This window comes from Lepus europaeus, chromosome 20 (assembly GCF_033115175.1).
Source record: "Lepus europaeus isolate LE1 chromosome 20, mLepTim1.pri, whole genome shotgun sequence".
NCBI lineage: Eukaryota > Metazoa > Chordata > Mammalia > Lagomorpha > Leporidae > Lepus > Lepus europaeus.
This window is the reverse complement of record NC_084846.1, coordinates 10,463,420-10,483,476: the sequence shown is the minus strand read 5'-3', so window position 1 is coordinate 10,483,476 and position 20,057 is coordinate 10,463,420. Positions and strand designations below refer to the sequence as shown.

The 20,057-nt window shown below is 55.9% G+C and overlaps 1 protein-coding gene across 1 annotated transcript; it reads left to right on the top strand.

The window, feature by feature from the left end:
* Positions 1-2,107: 2,107 nt before the first annotated feature.
* Positions 2,108-16,893, top strand: LOC133749278 (lysosomal alpha-mannosidase-like). Its single transcript, XM_062178490.1, is given in 25 exon segments — positions 2,108-2,251; positions 2,841-2,943; positions 3,105-3,278; positions 3,616-3,809; positions 4,369-4,501; positions 4,733-4,878; positions 5,512-5,628; positions 8,001-8,038; positions 8,040-8,078; positions 8,151-8,271; positions 8,348-8,426; positions 8,611-8,720; positions 9,045-9,152; positions 9,448-9,564; positions 9,951-10,136; positions 12,183-12,280; positions 12,367-12,484; positions 13,627-13,745; positions 14,532-14,633; positions 14,799-14,886; positions 15,012-15,092; positions 15,222-15,449; positions 15,999-16,154; positions 16,259-16,361; positions 16,754-16,893. Coding segments are annotated over 25 exon segments (3,042 nt in total).
* The last annotated feature ends 3,164 nt before the right edge of the window (positions 16,894-20,057 follow it).

The following is a 20,057-nucleotide window of genomic DNA, read 5'->3' as shown; positions in this document are numbered from 1 at the left end:
GACCTGGCCAGTGAGGGAGGCTTGGGTATGGTGACCAGGGTTTGCCCACAGCTCCTGATGGGCCTGGGTTATCTTAGGCTCTTGCCTGAAAAGGCTCGAGTCCCAAACTGCAGTCAAAGAAAGAGGCCAGCAGAGGGCGTCCCAGGGCCAGCTGCCACCCTGCATGGGGCCCTGATGCTGGGCTGTGGGCCAAGACCTCTTGGTAAGTGGGAGGAAGGAAGCCCCCCAGGCTGGGAAGGGAAGCCTGAGGAGGGTGCCCTGGTCCTGCTTTTACTCAGGCCTGGAGCGTGGTTGCTGGATGGCCCTTTCGCCGATTTTTCCAAGTCACCGCTTTGATTGGAATGTTGGTGAATCCACCACGTGAGAGGACATAGCTATTGTGGGTTGAACAGGATTTGGCTCCTGAGCTCATGCATATTTTTTTAAGATTTATTTTATTTGAAAGACAGAGTTACAGAGAGAAGTAGAGAAAGAGGTCTTCCATCTGCTGGTTCACTCCCCAAATGGCTGCAATGGCCGTAGCTGAGCTGATCTGAAGCCAGGAGCTTCTTCCAGGTCTCCCACACGGATGCAGGGGTCCAAGGACTTGGGCCATCTTCCACTGCTTTCCCAGGCCATAGCAGAGAGCTGAATCAGAAGTGGAGCAGCTGGGACTTGCAGGCAACACTGGCCCCTCATCTAGCTTTTCTAACCCTAAGTCATAGACTTAGGGTACTGAAATGGCGGGAACTTCATTTAGTTATAGTGTTCAGGAAGTGCACCTTGGGGTTGAAGACCGAACTCCTCCACCCCACATGCACCTCCCTGCTAATGCCCCTGGCAAAGCAGTGGCAAGATGGCCCAAGTGCTCAGACCTCTGCCGCCTAAGTGGGAAAATCAGCTGGAGTTCCAAGCTCTTGGCTTCCACAGTGCCCCATCCTGGTGGTAAGAGGCTCTTTGGTGTTTCAACCGACAAATGATTCTCTCTCTTTCTCTTGCTCTCACTCTCTTGCTCTGTTTCTCTTTCTCTCTGCCCCCGTCACTCTGCATTTTGAAGAATATATATTAAAAAAAAACTTTAGGGAAAAAAAAAACCAGGAGTGAGAGACCCTTAGGTCACTGGGGAGCTCTCCTTGCAATGCTGTTCTTATGAGCGTGTTGGTTCTGGAGGTCTGAGTGGGGCCCAGCGGCTGTCCCTGCTTCCTGGATAAATGTGGGCCGCTCTCTCTGCCCGTGCCTCATCCATCCTGTCCTCTGGCCTCAGCCGACAGCTGAATCGATGGAACTCATCCAATCTTGAATGGGGAACATCCCAAGCCATGCACCCAAGCGAGTGTCCTTCTGTCCCGAGTGGCTTGTTGTGGGTTCCTTGGCTAGTGCGGAGCTGATTCACACAGAAGATAAAAGGCAGCACCCTAGGGGATGCCCCACCCAAGTTGTATTTGTAGGCTAGCAGAGATGGTTCCTTAGATCTGGTCAGCCACAAATCTCTCTCTCTCTTTAAAAAAAGATTTGTCTTTAATTGAAAGGATGAATTACAGAGAGGCAGAGGCAGAGTTAGAAAGAGAGAGAGAGAGGAAGAGAGAGGGAGAGAGAGAAAGAATCTCCCAACCGCTAAGCAATCTGGGATTTGGTTTTCTTACTACAAAGATGAGGCTCTGGCTGCCCTGGTGGGAGCTGAGGCTCTGCGAGGGAACTTTGTTTCCCCAGCGGACAGAACCGCTCTTCCTCAAGCCCAGCTCGGTCCCTCCAGGGTCCCCCCAAAACAGGACACCCTAGAATTCCCCCCGCGCACCCTCCACCCTCTAGGAAAATCTAGAAGCTGCAGGAAAAGCTGAGGCCCCCACCCTCAAGGGGGCAGAGTCATTCCCGTGCCCCACGGAGTGCCGAGCGGCTAAGGGCGCCCCTGGGCCATCCAGAGCCCCGAGGGCAGCACCTGTCCCGCGCCTGGCTTGGTTCAGGGACCCCGAGGACTCTGGGCAGCCTCAGTCCTGGGCGGTGCCAGTGCTAGCCTTGGCCCCGCCCCTCCGGCGCCGATTGGCCAGGCCGCGATCTGGGGGCGGAGCCTTCGCCCCGCCTCCGCCGGACCCGGGAACCCTCCTGAGGCGGCGGCGGGGGCAGCGGAGCCATGACCGCCCTCGGTCGTGCTTCGGGGGTCCGCGCCGGCGGCTGGGGGCACGCGGGGCGCGCCGTGCGGGGACCGCCCCCGCCTCTGCCCTTCCTCTTTGTGGTGTTGGTGGCGGCGCCCGGCACTCGCCCCGCGGGGTACCAGGTGAGGGAGCCGGCTGGGGGAAGCCTGAGGAGGGTCCACGGGTGTGGACGGGTCCGATCGGGGGGTGCCTGGAGGGGCGGAGGGTCCCACACCGGATCCGAATGCGTGCGGGCTGCATGGAGGGGGTCCCCGCCTCCCCGGTCCCCGGGCCGCCGGCCTGAGCTGTGCAGCCCCGTGAGGGCGGTGTGGGGGCGGCGGGGGGCGCTCAGAGAGAACCGGGGCTGTGGACGCCGCCTCCCTGAAGTCCACCCTGGCTCCTCCACTTACTGTGCCCAGGCCACTGCCCTCTGTGTGCCCCAGGACGCCCGCAGGACAGCTGTGTGCAGGGCTGAACGCACCTCAGCCAGGGCGCTGATGATTTTCCCAGGGCGAGAGGGAGAGCCGCGCTGGGGGGCTGTGCGGGGTGTGTCCTGCCTGGGAGGGCCTGGCCTCCTCTGCACACAGTCAGGCTCAGGTCGAGAACTCCACACCACACCCCAGTGTCAATCATGCTGTCAACTGAGCCGGGCTCTGCCCCCACTCGACCTATTTGCCCTAGGGGTACTGACACAGGTGTGTGTGTGTGTGTGTGTGTTGGGTCCCTGTGTAGACATGCCCCACGGTGCAGCCAGACATGCTGAACGTTCACCTGCTGGCCCACACACATGATGACGTGGGCTGGATCAAGACAGTGGACCAGTACTACTATGGGGGTAAGTACTCGGTGGATGTGGCCCCAGACACCCATCATGGGCCTCTAACCCCTTCTGATTCCTGGACAGCAGGGTGGGGGCAATGCCTGGCCTGGGCTCCTGTGTGGAGGAGGGTCCCCCTGGCTCTCCTGGTCCCTGAGTGCCCGACCCTGTGTCCACAGCTCAGAATGAGCTCCACCATGGGGCCGTGAAGAACATCCTGGACTCGGTCATTTCCGCCCTGCGGGCAGAGCCCAGCCGCAGGTTCGTGTATGTGGAGATGGCCTTCTTCTCCCGTTGGTGGCACCAGCAGATGAACGCAACCCAGCAAGCCGTGCGGGAGCTGGTGCGCCAGGGTGAGCCTGCCCCAAGGATGGGGAAATGGAAGCCCAGCTCAGCTTCCTCCTGTAACCCTGGCTTCTGAGATTTCTCTCACTGTTGTGCAGGCTGTACAAGAGCATGGCTGTTTCTGTCTGCACTGACCCAGTCTGGAAAGCACCTGTGTGTCCTGCAAAGCCCCACCTCCAGGGGCTCCTCTGGGAAGCTCTCACTCCCAGATCTGGATACAAGGATCTGGGAGTGAACACTTTTCTACTTCCAGGACTATGTAGACAAGGAGACCGCTCATCCCAGCACCACTCTCCCTGGCCTGGCTCCCAGCCCTTGACCCCGACCTTGCCCCTTCCTGCACAGGGCGCCTGGAGTTTGCCAACGGTGGCTGGGTGATGAACGACGAGGCGGCCACCCACTATGGCGCCATCATGGACCAGATGACGCTGGGGCTGCGCTTCCTGCAGGACACGTTCGGCAACGACGGGCGCCCCCGTGTGGCCTGGCACATCGACCCCTTTGGGCACTCTCGGGAACAGGCTTCGCTCTTTGCGCAGGTGCTGTGTGGTCCTCTCTGGATGCACCCCTTCATTGGTTCTGAATGCTTTCTCTTGGACCTTTTTCACTACCATCTCCCTTGGACCAGGCCTAGGCTCACGAATCCCTCCCCTTGGGCTAGCTGTGAACCCTGCCAGGTTCCAAGGCTACCCCTATTCACTGCCTCCGCTCTCTCAGCGACCCACCCTTGTTCGTATACTAGCTCTGGCCCCACTTCTAGTATTCTGGCTCATCTCCAAGCTCAGTGGTAGGTGGAATACCATATTGTTTAAAACAGCTCCAATCACCATGTTCTGGCCACAGGTACACCCAGACTGCAGAAGTAGATGCCTTGCTTTTGGCTTTGACTGGGCTGGGCAGGCAAAGATGGATCTTGATGTGGTCCCGCCTTCACTCCAGGGTCAAATGGTGCACTCTGAGCCTCCCCCTAGCTTGTAAACAACCTTGGTTAGAGCTGGCACTGTTGCCTGTGCTCTGCCTGCCTCTCTCGAGTCGAGGGGAACTTGGTAGCAGAAGGCTGGGCACTAATTCCCGGTGCCCCTCCTGCCCCACCCCTAGATGGGCTTTGATGGCTTCTTCTTGGGGCGTGTGGATTACCAGGACAAAGAGCTGCGGGAGAGGAAGCAGGAGATGGAGCTTGTGTGGCGGGGCAGCACCAGTCTACAGCCCCCGACTGCCGACCTCTTCACTGGTGAGGCTGTGGGGTGATCTGAGCCATCCCCCAGTGCCACAGGCTCACACGGGTCCCAGGACTTGGTCGAGTGCTCTGTTCTCAGCGTCTGAACATTTTTATCCCATTTGAACAAGGGCCCTGAGTTTTCCTTTCGCACTGGGCCCTGCATATTCTGAAGCCCGCCTGGCTCTGTGTCCCTAGGGCAGGTCTGGGGCTCTGGGTCACCCCTTGAGCTGGGTGTCCCCACAGGTGTCCTCCCCAGTGTGTATGGCCCACCGAACAATGTGTGCTGGGACCTGCTTTGTGAATCCAAGGTCCTGGAGGATGACCCTCACAGCCCTCACTACAACGCCAAGGCCCTGGTTGATCACTTCCTTGATGTGGCCACTGACCAGGTAACCCAGTATCCAGAACCTGTAGACCAGTGTGGACAAGGCTCACAACCTTTCCCATAGCCCACACATTGCCTGACACCTGCTCATAGCCCTTGGGGCAGGAGGAGGTTCTGTTCCAGTCACAGCGTTCCCAGCCAGATTTGCAGGTGTTCCTCACTGAAGCATGTGTGAGACAGCCCGGCACTGTGTGTCCATGTGCTCACCTGTGCAGTGTGCCCATGAGAACTGCTTACCAGCCAGTTTCCCTCTGTGAGCCACACCCACACCCCGTGGTTATACTGCCCCAGGGCCATCATCTGCTTCCTTAAGGGCTGCTGGAATCAGCAATCAGGATTGGAGCTGGAACTTGAACCCAGGCACTCCAACATGGGATGTGGGCATCCTACAATGCATCTTAAACAGCTGCCCAGATGCTTGCACTGCACTGATGTTCTTGACCACTCACGAAGGGTCATCAAAAATTCATAGAAATAAGGAATAGGACAAAAAATATGCATGGCTTTCATATTGCATTGCACCAAACTGAACTCTTCTTTTAATTGTTGTTTATGAACTTTCTGGAGCATCTTTGTATAGATCAAGACACAGGGGTGGACGGAGACAGCGTGGCATAAGAAGTGCTTTTCCCTGCAGTTCCGGAAGTACCGCACCAACCACACCGTGATGACCATGGGCGGTGACTTCCATTATGAGAAATCCAACATGTGGTTCAGTAACCTTGACAAGCTCATCCAGCTGGTCAACGCAGAGGTCAGTGTCCCTGCCCTGCGGTGCTCCTGTCCCAGTGTGTGCTTGGATGCAGGGGCCTGGGTCATGGGCACAGCTACAGGTGCCGTCTTAGTGTTCTCTTGCTTTTGTAACAAATGACCACAAACTGAGCAGCTCAAAACAGCAGAAATCCATGATCCTCCAGTTTTGTAGGCCAGCAGTTGAGCACAGATTGCACTGGGCTGGCAGGGGGTGTGGGCAGGGCTGGGCGTCTTCCGGAGGCTTTCGGGGAGAACCTGTGTCTTTGCCTTTTCCAGCTTCTGGGTGCTGTCTGCATTCCTTGGCTAGTGGCACCTTCCTTTGTCTTCAAAACCAGCCACATAGTGTCCCTCTGTCACTTGATCTGTAATCCCGCCTCTTTTTCATTCTCTGGTTCTGTCTTCCAGTTTCATTTAAAATGTTTTATATTGACGAAGGAACATAGTATGTGTGTGTTGTGTGTACCTGTCCAGTGTGTCTTTTGCATCACTGGAATCTACATCCGAGGAGTCAACCAATTGTGTATCAAAAGCATTGTTAAAATAGCGTGGGCCCAGCATTCTGGTTCAGTGGGCTACGTGGCCACCTCCCATACTGGCATCACATGTCAGAGTCCACATTTCAGTCCCAGGGCATCACTTCCCAACCAGCTCCCTGCTGATGTGCCTGGGAAAGCAGTGAAAGATAGCTTAAGTACTTGGGCCTGTGTCATCCTTGGGGGAGATCCAGATGGGACTTCCTGGTTCCTGGCTTTGGCCTGCCCCAGCACCAGTCACTGTGGCCATTTGGGGAGTGAACCTGCACGTGGAAGACCTATCTGTTTGTCTGTCTCTGCCTCTCAACTAGATACATAAATCTTTTCAATATCTTTTCAGCATAGGGAAAGAAGTCGTCCTCTTTCAGCGACCTGCGTGGGCACAGAGGGTGGGATCACAAGGAGTGGGGCGTGCAAACCCCCAGACCCCGGGACCCCCAAATACCAGGTGAATACCCCAAATACTGTCTGTGCACTGGACAAACACAGACTTTTTTCATTTTAACAACTTTTTTATTTTTGGAAGTTATTTATTTGAAAGGCAGATAGAACACCTGCTGCTTCATCCCCCAAATTCTTGTACCACTGGAGCTGGAGCAGGCTGAAGCTGGGAGCTGGAACTCAGTGCAGGTCTCCCACATGGGTGGCAGGGATCCAGCTATTTGTGTCAGCACGTGTTGCTCCCAAGGGGTTCATTAGCAGGGGCTGGAATCAGGAGTGAAGCCAGGATCTGAATCCAAGCACTCTCGTGTGGGATGTGGCTGTCCAAGGCATGTGGCATATTAACTCATACAGCAAGTGTCCACCTCTAAATACATATTTATGTTATTCACATGAAACATAGACACTCAGAGAGATCTCTCATCTGCTGGTTCACTCCCCAAACATGTACGGTGGGCGGTCCTGAATCATAGTGAACTCCGGAGTTGGGAACTCAACCCAGGTCTCCCAGGGACCCAGCCATTCGAGCCAACACATGCTACCTCCCAGGACCTGCAACACCAGAAAGCTGTAACTGGGAACAGAGCTGGGGCTAGAACCCAGGATCTCTGATATGGGATGCTGACATCCCTAGCTGAATCATAACCATTGCCTCAAATGGCTGCCTTAGACATTTTCGCTTGTAATTTCCCCTAAACAGCAGTGTCTAACAACTCTTTCAAGTCCTTCCAATGCGTCAGGTGTTCTAAATCATCTTGAGGGGATTCAAAGGGTGCAGATGTGTGCAGGTTCAGTGCAGATACTGTGCAACGGAGTCTAGGGATTTGCCATCTGTGGAATTCCGTAGCTTCTTGGTGTCCTGGATAAAGATCCCCCTGTGGATACTGAGGGCCGATTGTGTGTATACCATGTATGTGTGCATGTAGACATCTGTAGGCACAAGGATTGACAGCCCTTCATGCATGCAAATGCCTGTTGAGGATCTACTGTGTACACTGGACACAGTACAAGGACCTCTGTCCTCCAGGGTTTCATCTTGTCTCACATCCCTCAGCTGAAGGTGAACATCTATTCCCTATAAAAACTTTCTTTTGGCAACAATCCAATAGGGCTGAAAATGGTTACTCCTGTTAATGTCACACTTCGTTTTCCCATATGAGTTTTTCTTGCTGAAATTAGTATCCTTGAGATGGTTTAGTAAAATTTCAGATGTATTCTTGCAGTGACCATTCCAGGGGTGGTAATGTTTGACCACTGGTGTGCACTCAGGAGGTGGACTCAGCACCCGAGCTGAGAGGATGCACGCCTATGGGCACCGATGGGAGGCCAGATGTGTGCACCTGTGGGTCCCGGGGATGCAGCACTGTCCCCCAGGGCTCACCCACTCGCCTCCCCCCAGCAGCAGGCAAACGGGAGCCGCGCCCACGTGCTCTACTCCATGTTACCTCTGGGAGCTGAACAAGGCCAACCTCACCTGGTATTTGGGGGTCCGGGGGCTGGGGGTTTGCACACCCCGCTCCTTGTAATCCTATCCTCTGTGCCCATGCAGGTCGCTGAAAGAGGACGACTTCTTTCCCTATGCTGATGGCCCCCAGCAGTTCTGGACCGGCTACTTCTCCAGCCGGCCGGCCCTCAAGCGCTATGAGCGCGTCAGCTACAACTTCCTGCAGGTGGGCGGCGCCGGTGGGAGGGGGCAGCCAGGAGGCCCCTTAGACCAGGAGCCTGAACTTGTGCACTGCTCCCCAGGTGTGCAAGCAGCTGGAGGTGCTGGCGGGCCTGGCGGCCAATGTGGGCCCCTATGGGTCAGGAGACAGCGCTCCCCTAGGTAGGGGTCAGCCGGCGTGGGCATGGGGACCAGAGAGGGGCTGCAGGTGGGAACCCCCCGGGCGGGCCACCCCAGGTCTCTTCTTAATGTATCTTAGATTTCTGCTTGCATGGGACTTTTCTTTCTTCTTGGGGTCGGGCCCTGAGTCCTATGGAGACCCCGCCCAGCCCCTGTGTGCCCGCAGAGGAGGCCATGGCGGTGCTGCAGCACCACGACGCCATCACTGGCACCTCCCGCCAGCTCGTGGCGGAGGACTACGCGCGCCAGCTGGCTGCCGGCTGGGGGCGCTGTGAGGTGCGCGGGGCAGGTGCACGGATGCGTGGACAGGAAGGGGTGGAGACAGGAAGGGTTATGGTCACTGCCTAAGAGAAGAGAAGTGGGGATAGGGAAAGGCGGGGCTGTGGCTGCAGTGAAATGGCAGAATTAAGGGGCGGGGCTAGAGTCTTCGAGAGGAAGGGCTGAGGCTTGGTTGAAGACGGTGACGTCTACCCTAAAAGGGCCCTTGGGTAGAGAGCAGGGAATGGCGGGACATGGTGTAGGGGACAGGTAGGCTAGGAGACCTGGAAGAGACCCCGGTGTGCTTTTAGAGCGAGGCCTCCTCGTGGCGCTGCTCCCCAGGTTCTCCTGAGCAACGCCCTGGCGCGGCTCAGCGGCTCCCAGGAGGCTTTCTCCATCTGCCCGGAGCTCAACATCAGCGTCTGCCCGCTCAGCCAGACGTCGGCGCGCGTGAGCGGGGTGGGGGCGGGGCAGGAGGCAGGTGCCGCGGGAGGGGCCCCAGGGGATGGTGACCCCAGAGGTGGTGGGGCGCACGGAAGAGGAGGCAGGGCTCCCGGTGATGGGGTGCACGGGGTGGTGGTAATTATATTGGATGACCTTTGTGGAGCGAGATTTGGATCTCAGCCAAGCCAGGGCAAGACAGAGACCACTGAACCCTCCCACAGGGGGCTGGGCCTGGGGGTGTGGTGGGCGGGTCTGGAGAAGGCCTGCTGTGACCCCCGCCCTGCCTGTCCCCCTCCCCCAGTTCCAGGTCGCCATGTACAACCCCCTGGCCAGGAAGGTGGACCGCATGGTGCGGCTGCCGGTCAGTGCAGGCACTTTCCTCGTGAAGGACCCCAGTGGCCACGCTGTGCCCAGTGATGTGAGCCCCTTCAGGGACTGTCACCCGTGGACACCCATGGGCACGGCCCTCCCCCTCGTGGTCACCTCCTGTCCCTGCAGATCTGTGCCCGCTCTGGCCCTTAGCATCAGCCCCCCTCGGAGCATCTCTCCCACCCGAGTTGCCCCCTTTAATCCCCCCAGGACATTTCCTCCGTGTTTCTGGAGAGCCCCTGCCTCCCAGACGGCCTCCTCCCTTGAGCCTCCTCCTCCCCTGCAGTCCTCCCTCCCTCCATTGCCTCCCCCATCTCTCTCCTCCCTCCCCAGGGCTCCCTCCCCTCCTTGAGTTTGCTGCCTGCTGTACTGAGTGTGATGCTTTCTCTGCACACCCACAGCCTCTTGGCTCAGCTTCCCCCTCCCTTCCCCGAGGTGCTGCTGCTGCCCCAACCAGAGGGCCAGAAGCCCAGCCCAGAGCTGCTGTTCTCCGCCTCGGTGCCGGCCCTGGGCTTCAGCATCTACTCTGTATCCCGAGTGTCTCTCCAGAGAGCCAATACCCACACCCCCCAGCCGATTCCCCAGAAGCCTGGGTCTGATGTGTTGGTCATCACAAATGAGGTAAGACTTCTTTTAGACTGTGTTTTTTGTAAAAAGAAGCATCATGGTGAGCAGAGTGGGCCTTGGGCTTGGAGGTCCTTGGTTTCTGGTCTATGATCCCCTCACTCCCCTGGTGGTTTGACCTTGAGTGAGTGACCTCCATCAGAATCTCAGTGTCCTTTCCTGGAGCTGATGTGAGGACACGGTGTGATCATGGCTGACACCTGCCAGCCACATCAGACCTCACACCAGCTGGAGCATGCAAGTTTCTGTGTGTTTTTCTGAATTATTTCTTGAGAGAGAGAGAGAGAGAGAGAGAGAGAGAGAGAGAGAGAGGCCATGTACTAGTTTCTTCCCCTAAACACTCACACTAGCCTGAGCCAGGCTGGGCTTGGGAGCTGGGAACTCAGTCTCATTCACCCATGTGGTTGGCAGGAACCCAACCTTAGGGGCCCTCACTGCTTCCTCCTACCGAGTGCTTTCAGGGAAAGCAGGAGCTGGAGCCAGCCTGGAGCTGAGGCCCTCTGGTGTGGGCCGCAGGTGTCTGAACTTCTCGGCAGATGTGCACTGCTGAGGTTGGCACCTGTAGCGGGAGGCAGTGTCAGGGAATACCTTCCTGGAAAGGTGCGAGTCAAAGGGAGAAGTGAGTGAGGGAGCCCTTTGGCTATGTAGACAAAAAGGAATTGGGCAGGCTGTGGATTCAAGGTACTGCAGAGATGTCACTGTGGCTGAAGCAGGGTGCCGAGATTACAGGCCAGGCGCTGAGAGCCTTGGCAACCAAGAGCAAGACTTTGGTTTTTACTGGGAGGGAGCCAAAGGCAGACATGGCTGCATTAAGGCTGTCACGAGTCTTTTTATTTTATTTTATTTTATTTTATTTTATTTTATTTTATTTTTGACAGGCAGAGAGAGAGAGAGACAGAGGGAAAGGTCTTCCTTTGCTGTTGGTTCACCCTCCAATGGCCGCTGCGGCCAGCATACCACGCTGATCCGAAGGCAGGATCCAAGTGCTTCTCCTGGTCTCCCATGTGGGTGCAGGGCCCAAGCACTTGGGCCATCCTCCACTGCACTCCCTGGCCACAGCAGACAGCTGGCCTGGAAGAGGGACAACCGGGACAGAATACGGCGCCCCAACCGGGACTAGAACCCGGTGTGCCCGCGCCGCAAGGCGTAGGATTAGCCTATTGAGCCTTGGCGCTGGCCTACATCATGAGTCTTTAAAAAGGACTGTCAACACCCTGTTCCCATTAAGAATTCTATTTTAACCTGTTTTGGTATAGACATGAATGCTATCCAAGAAAGCTTTATAAAATCATGCTTGTTAGTATTACACAGAGGTTCTCTTTTGGTTCTAAAAGACATGGAAATATTTGTGCCCTGGGGGTCCTGACATCATTGTCCTATGTCACTTCCTTTTTTTAAAAGAAAAAAGTTTTATTTATTTATTTGAAAGAGTTACAGAGAGAGAAGGAGAGGCAGAAAGAGGGAGAGGTCTTCCATTGGCTGGTTCACTCCCCAATTAGCCACAACAGCAGGAGCTGTGCCAATCTGAAGCCAGGAACCAGGAGCTTTGTCCAGGTCTCCCATGCAGGTGCAGGAGCCCAAGGGCTTGGGCCATCTTCTACTGCTTTCCCAGCCATAGCAGAGAGCTGAGTCGGAAGTGGAGCAGCCGGGACTTGTACCAGCCCCCGTATAGGATGCGGCACCTCAGGCAGCAGCTTTACCCACTACACCACAGTGCCGGCCCCTCCTCATGTCACTCTCCCAAGTGGAGATTGGTCTGAAGCACCCAAGAGTTGCAATTGGAGTTGGGATTCCCAGGTGCCTTCAGTGTGGGACATGAACACAGAAGCAAGGGACCTGGAAGGCGTCACCTGCTCATGGCCTGGAGGGCCAGGCAGTGACGAGATGGCCCCATCAGGATCCTCCTGTGGGATCCAGTGGGAGGAGTGGGAGAGTGAGAGGAGGAGGCAGGGCTGCAGGGCATTGTGCTGAGCTCCAGGAAGCAGGGAGCTGCCATTGGCTGAGACCGAGCTCATTTACGTGTGTCTTCCCATTTCTGCGCAGTTCATCCGGGCTACATTTGACCCAGAGACAGGCCTCTTGATACGGATTCACAATGTGGAGCAGAAACTCGTGTTGCCCGTGAGCCAGTCTTTTTTCTGGTGAGAGGGATCATCAGGCCGGGGGAGGGGGGTGGGGGGTACGTGGAGCTCCAGCCCCTATGTAACTCTCACTTCTCTGATGACAGGTACACTACCAATTCAGATAGCATAAGGGGCAGTCAGGACTCTGGGGCCTACATCTTCAATCCCGGACAAATGGAACCATTCCGCATGAGCCGTGGAGCTAAGATCCAACTTGTGAAGGTCCGGGACCAGGAAGGTTGAATGGATGGGGGAGATGGGGTGGGGGGATGTAGAGCTGGGAGGATGATTTGCCTGGTGCGAGGTGGAGAGAGGGAAGGATTCTCACCCCCCTGACGTAAGAGGAGTAAGATGTACGGGTGACATTGAGGGAGAGTCCCACCGAAGGAAGCCTTCCAAAGCCAATGACACCTGCTGTGTCAGTCACGATTTCTCTTAGCACTGGAAGTCAGGGCTGGGGTGTTCCCACGTGGCCCATGATTTGGGAGAGCCCTCAGTGATTGCCAAGCTCTGTGGAAAGAGTTGATATTGGGGGTGGAGATTAGAGAGGTGACCCTTGGGGAGATGCCTGGGTGAGTCTCACTTAGGGTAGGTACCTGCTGGGAGCAACATTTTCTTGGGCCTGTCCTTGATGTGTCCTCTTCCCTTGGGGGAAGGGCAGACAATGGCAAGACCCACATTTGTGCAGGCTCAGGGGCCTGATATTTGACACAGTTCCTCTCCAGGTGATGTCTTCATGCCGAGGTCATTGTGGTGGGATACAGTTTTGCCCATAGGGTTTAGTGATACAAAGCCACTGTGCCTGAAACATAATGGAATGGTCTTTCTTTGGAAGAGAAGGTCAGGCTTGGCCCATGGGGGCCATCATCACCCCATGCCCCTTCTCTCTCATGGCCCTGGCTTCCTCCACAATGAACAAACTCATGATCCAAAATGACTGCTCAAGCTCCAGCCATTCCATCTGTATTTGAGGCAGTATGAGAGGAAAAGGGACGGGGAAGATTGTTCCCACTGCTTTGGTGGCTTTAGGAGACAACCTGTGGTTACATGGCTACCGAGAACCTCAGGGAAGACAGGAAAACTTCATCTTTTCTGGGCAGCCATAGACCAAGAGAGAAGTCTGCTCTCAGGGGTAATGCTGGGAGTGAGCAAAGATACCCTACTCCAGAATTAGGTGGTCATGACTGAGCACAAAATGTGCACACCACATCTAAGCAGGAGGCAGCGATGGGTTGGATTCCAATGCTGTTAGAGGGGTGGACTCTGATGGAGGCTTCTGGAGGGTTCACAGCACGGGGTATTTGCACGTCTCCCCTCTGCCCAAGGCTGGGCTGACCCCTGCCCTCTGCCCTGTGTGTCCTCAGACGCCCTTGGTGCAGGAGGTGCACCAGAACTTCTCAGCCTGGTGTTCCCAGGTGGTTCGCCTGTACCGCGGACAGCGCCACCTGGAGCTGGAGTGGACGGTGGGGCCCATCCATGTGGAGTGAGTGCGTGGGCTGGGCCTGGGGTCAGGGCTGAAGGGAAAGTGGAGATGATGTGTTTTTTAAAATATTAAAAGGACAAAAAGAAGGTCCCAGCACTGTGGCCCAGTAGGTTTAGCTGCTGCTTGTGATGCCTTCATCCAATACTAGGCGCTGGTTCAAGTCCAGGCTGTTCTGCTTCTTCTAATGTGCCTGGGGAAGCAGCAGAAATGGCCCAAGTGCTTGATCCCCTGCCACTCACTAAGTAAAGAGACCTAGGTGAGTTCCTAGCTCCTGGCTTCAACCTGGCTTAGCCCTTCAACCTGGCCTTTATGTCAATTTGGAGAGGGAGCCAGCAGATAAAAGATATATTTCTTCTGTCTCTTTCCGTTTCTATAACTCTGCCTTTAGACACAAATGAAATGAATCCTTAAAACTTTTATTTGCAAGGAAATGAGATAGAAAGAGAAAGATTGAGCTTTTGTTTCCACTGGTTCCCTGAGACAGAAACATGTAGGCAGATTGCCTCCATCTGCGGGTTCTCTCCCCATATAACCACAAAGACCTGGAGCTCAGCTAGGTGGGAGCTGGGGGCCCAGAATTCCATCTACGTCCCCCATGTGGGTGGCAAGGCCATCACTGCCACCTGTCAGGTCTGATTAGCAGGAAGCAGAGGCACAGCTGGGCTCCATCCCAGGCTCTCTGATATGGGAGCTGGCATCTCAACCAGTGTCCCAGCTGCCACTCCAAACACCGCCCCCAGAGTGAGTCTAGATGAGGCTCACGAGGTGCTGTCCCACTGGGTACAGTGACGGTTTGGGGAAGGAAGTGATCAGTCGCTTCGACACGACGCTGGACACCAAGGGCTACTTCTACACGGACAGCAATGGCCGGGAGATCCTGAAGAGGAGGTGACGGGGACACAGGGCACCCGCGGGGCAGTAGTGATGTGTGGGGCCCAGGGGTGGGGGCGCTGGCTGATGGTGTGAATGTGGGAGGGAGAGGAAGAAGGGAGAGAGCAGAGTGGGGGAGCCGGTGTCCCAGCCTGACCAGATGACCCCCCACCCCCACTCCAGGAGGAATTATCGGCCCACCTGGAACTTGAACCAGACAGAGCCAGTGGCGGGGAACTACTATCCAGTCAACACTCGAATTTACATCACGGTACCCTCCCCCACCCCGCACCTCCCCGGGTACAGAATGGGGAGCGCTCCTCACTGGCGGCATCTCTCAGGTGCCTGGGGCTGGGGCTGGTTCCCAACCCCACCCCACCCTCACCCTGCCCCCAGGACGGGAAGAAGCAGCTGACGGTGCTGACAGATCGCTCACAGGGGGGCAGCAGCCTGCGGGATGGCTCCCTGGAGCTCATGGTGAGTGGGCGTGTGGGGAGCCACAGCCAAGCTGGGGTCCTCGCACCGGGTCCCACGCCGGCCCCCTGCAGGACTTTGGACAAGGACACCTGCTACACTCTCGCCCTTTCCTGGCCACACTCCCCCCAGGTGCACCGGAGGCTGCTGTGGGATGATAACCGTGGGCTTATGGAAGCGCTGATCGAGGAGGGCCCTGGGTTGCGTGTACGAGGGCGCCACCTAGTGCTACTGGACGTGATCTCTAAGGCGTCCACGGGGCACCGGCTGCTGGCAGAGAAGGAGGTCCTGGCCCCGCAGGTGGTGCTGGCCCCTGGTGGGGGCACCCCCTACCACTCCGGAGCCTTCTGGGGCACAGAGGTGGGGGCCGTCGCGGCGGGCAGGGAGCCAGGTTCCCAATGGAGCCTGCGGCAGAAGGTGGCTTGGGTGTCAGTTGTGCTTGGCTCTGTCTGCCGGGAGTCACCTTGCTCAAAGTTAATTTGCCCTGGGGAAGCCAAAAGCTTGGTCAGTCCCCATGGTAGTACCGTCTAGGACTCGCTCAGTGCCCACCCACCTCCCCTGGGTGGAACTCAGTCCTGTCTCTCGCCCCCTCACCACCTCATGGCTTGGACTAGCCAGGTCTCTGTTCAACCCAGCCCTTCCCTGCTCATCTTCTCCAGATTCTGTCCCTCTTGCCCCACCCCTTTAAGCCCCGCCCCTCCCAATCTTCGTTCCCGCCCTCACACCATTGGTAGCCCCCTTTCCACCTCAAACACGTGCAGTTGGGATCCTCCTCCACCTTGGGACCGCCCCTTCCTCTCATTGGCTCAGTGCTACAGGATCTTGTCCACTCCTCTCTACCGAGCCCCGCCCCTCCTCCCCCAAGCCCCTCCCCCTCTCCAACTCAGCCCCGCCTCCATCTCCCTGCAGTTCTCAGGACTGCGCCGGGAGCTCCCGCCCTCTGTGCACCTGCTCACCCTGGCCCGCTGGGGCCCAGGAACCCTGCTGCTGCGTTTGGAGCACCAGTTTGCCAGTGGGGAAGACTCAGGCCGCAAGTTGAGCTCCCCCGTGACCTTGAATTTACAGGTTAGGAGAGCAGAGATGGCGAAGAGGAGAGATGGGGAGAGAGGGAGAGAGAGAAGGAAAACCATTTGCTACCATTGACCGGGTCCCATCCTCAATTCCAACAGAGGCTGTTCTCCACCTTCACCATCACCCGCCTGCAGGAGACCACGCTGGCAGCCAATCAGCCCCGGGCCAGCACTTCCAGGCTCCAGGGGACCCCAAACACCGGTGGGCACCCAGTGTGGGAGGGGTGGTCTCCTGCCTGGGGCTGGCAGCTAGGGGCAGTGTATCAGGCATGGGAATGTGGGCCAGGATCCAGTATAGAACCTGAAGACCCTGGACAGATCGAGACTTGGGGCTTCAGAGTCCAAAGTGGGTTCAGCAAGTGAGCAATAAGTCTCAAGGTTTAAGCATTAGGTCCCAGGAATGAGATTCGTGGATCTCCTTGAGTCTCTAGATGTGGGAGATGTCTATTCCCCTGGGGTTGCTCTGAGAGTGTGAGGGCAAGGGCCAGGCATTAGAGAGGATTTGGGGGTGCACAAGTGTGTTCAGGGCAGGGAGTGAAGGATGCTGAGGAAGTCTGCACCCCCTCACTCCATGCCCTCCCCACCCCTCCCCAGGCCTCGTACCTAACCTCACTGTGCCCCCTGTGGACCTGGCCGCCATCACTTTGCAGCCCATGGAGATCCGCACATTTGTGGCCTCGATCCTGTGGAGACAGAACCCCCAGGGCCACAGGGAAGCCCCCTCCCAAGACTGAGCTCTTGGATTGCTGCTTTTGCCACCTATGAATGCCATTAAAATGGCACTGCTAAGACAAGTCTGCGTGGGACTGGTTGTGTTGTCTTTTGGAGGGAGATAGCAGGCAGATCTCAAAAAGGCCACCTAACTGAGCTCTTTTTATTTGAAGATGTATTTATTTGAAAGGCATAGTGACAGAGACAGTACTGGAGAGAGAGACAGTAAGAGAGGGATAGGGGAGAGGGGGTTTTTCCATCCTCTGGTTCACTCACCAAACAGTCAACAGCCAGGCTGGTCTTGGCCTATCCAGGTTCTCCAGCCACATCTCCCACCTGGATTCCAGGAAACAGAGCATCACCCATATCGGTGGCCTTCCCAGTTGGGTGAGCAGGGAGTGGGTTTGGAAGCAGCTCAGCTGGGCCTTGAAGTGTTGCTCTGATATGAGACACTGGCCTGCACACAGCAGCTTAACCTGGTGATGGCACTAGCCCCCAACCCCAGCTCTGCCTTCTGCAGGGAGGTCCCTTGTTGGCCAAGTCTCACACCAGAACCTCTGTCTCACCCCTCTCTCTATTTCCCACCTCCTCCTTTGCTTCTCCCTGCACACAGGCCCTGGCACAGCTGTCTCAAGCAGCTACCAAGGAAGAGCCTGTGCTGGACCAGGGCTCGTGGGACCCAGGCCCTTCCTGAACTGGTCTTGGGATTTTCAGGTTGTTGGAGGGATGGGGTGGGGTGGTGGTAGTCTGGAAGGTTCTGGTAGATGAGTAGAACCGTAATCCAGTCCCAGTGGCCGACCTCAGACAAGTGGGCCTCCCAGGAGGGACAGGCACAGAGGCTGGGCAGCTCTGTTGTTTACTCACACAAGAAGGAGCGGTGGAGACTCAACCAAAGGTTTATAGTCAAAAGGATCTGACATCCGCTGTCAGCACAGCCTTGTGCAAGACCACTGATGGCTTACGGATGAGAGTGGACATCCCAGGCCTACCTGCAGTCCATGGGGAGACCAGTGTATGGACTTGGTACAGTCAGCCTTGGGGTGTGGGACCACAGGGACACATGGGGCCAGGGAGGAGGGGGTTCCCAGCCCTGTTCCTGTGTGGGCCCCACTGCAGGGTGAGGTTTCTAGGTCTCCCTCTATGTGGTATCACTCTCCAGTCCCCGTTCTGCTTGGGGGCCAATTTGGATGCACCACCTGCAAATGCTTCGTAGTCCACTCTGTCCCCAGGCGGACAAGGAAGCCAGAGGAAACAAGTGGGAATTTGTGGATCTGGAATTTTTAAAAAATTTTTATTTTTTATTTATTTGAAAGTCAGAGGCAAAATAGATAGGAGAGGCAGAGAGAGAGAGAGAGAGAGAGAGAGAGAGAGAGAGAGAGAGAGAGAGGTCTTCCATCTGCTAGTTCACTCCCCTGATGGCTGCAATGGCCGGAGCTGCGGTGATGTGAAGCAAGAAGCCAGGAGCTTCTTCCAGATCTCCCACGTGGGTACAGGGACTGAAGCACTTGGGCCATCCTCCACTGCTTTCGTAGGCCACAGCAGAGAGCTGGATGGGGAGTGGAGCAGCTGGGACTCAAACCAGCACCCATATGGGATACTGGCAATGAAGGCAGTGGCTATACCCAGTATGCCACAGGCCGGCCCCAGCCCTGTGATGTTTTCCAGTGTGTGTCCAACTGGCCTGGGTGGCATGGGCTGGTGAGGGAGGCCAGGCATGAAGGATGAGGTGACCTGCTCCTGCTCAGTCCTACTGGGCCTTGGTGCTTCTCTGTTATCTCAGTTTCCCTCTTGAGACTCAGCCATGAGTGAGGCCCAAGGAGAGCTCCCCATACCCAACTGCTGTCAGAGGGACTCCCTGAGAACATTGCTATATCCCAGTAGAGGTAGGGGCCAACCTGGAAGGCCTGGGTGCTCCCACTTGGGGCCCCGTGTAGGATGTGCCTAATTGTATTTTTTGATTTTATTTCTACATACATTCATTTGTAAGTCAGAATGAGACAGATTTTTCCATCTGCCAGTTCACTCCTAAAATGGCCAAAAGAGCCAGCTCTGGGCCAGGCTGACGCCAGAAGTTAGGAACTCCATCCAGGTCTCCCACATGGGTATGTGGAGCCTAAGCATTTGTGCCCTCATCCATTGCCTTCCCTGACACATTATCATGAAACTGGATCAGAAGCAGTCAGGAACTTGAGGTGCCACACTCATATAGTATGGTGGCATGGCAAGGCACAACACCAGCCCCCAATCCCTCTCTGGCCAGCCTGGGAGGCCTCAGCAGGTCAACCTCTGTCCACTGCCTCTCCTGGACCCAGTTATCAGGCTGTTGCTTGAAGAGGTTCTTACATCCTAAACGCGGTCAAAGAAAGAGGCCAGCAGAGGGCGCCCTGATCTAGCTGGAACCCTGGATGGAGCCCTGATGTTGGGCTATGGCCCCAGAACTCCTAGGAGGTCAGCTGGAAGGAAGGAAGCAGTCCAGGCTGGGTAGAGATGCCTGGGGAGGGTGCCGTCCTGCAGGTTTTACACATGCCTGGAGCATGGTCGCCAGATGCCCCTTTCACCAGTTTTTCAAAGTCACTGCCATGGTTGGAATGTTGGTGTTTCCACCAGTCAATAGGGTGGAGCTTAATGCCCCACCTGGGAGTATTAAGAAGTGAGGCCTCAGGAAGAGACTGAATCATGAGAGCTGTGCCCTGGTGAATGGGGTTAGTGCCCTTATAGAACATTTATATTCAAGCTCACTATTGACAAGTAACAATGCGACCCTACTGTTTTTCCATAAATATTCCTATTGTTTACTTTGGATTTCTTTTGCACTTCTACTGGTGGATTTTCTGTCTTCTCATTCTTTCGTAGTGATGGCATGTTTCTGTGTTTATGTGCAGCACATCCTTAAGCATCTTTTGTAAGGCTGAATGAGTGGTGACAAATTCTTTCAATTTGTTTCTTACAGGAGGTTTTATTTCATCTTTATTCGTAAATGAGAGCTTTGCCAGCTGCAGTATTCTGGGTTGACAGGTTTTTTTCCTTTTAAGACTTGGAATCTATCTTGCCATTGTCTTCTAGCCTGTAGGGTTTCTGATGAGAAGTCAGCTGTGAGTCCAGTTGGAGACCTCTGAAAGTAATTTGTTGTTTCTCTCATGCACATTTAGAATCTTTTCTTTCTGTTTTACTGTGGAGAGTTTGACCA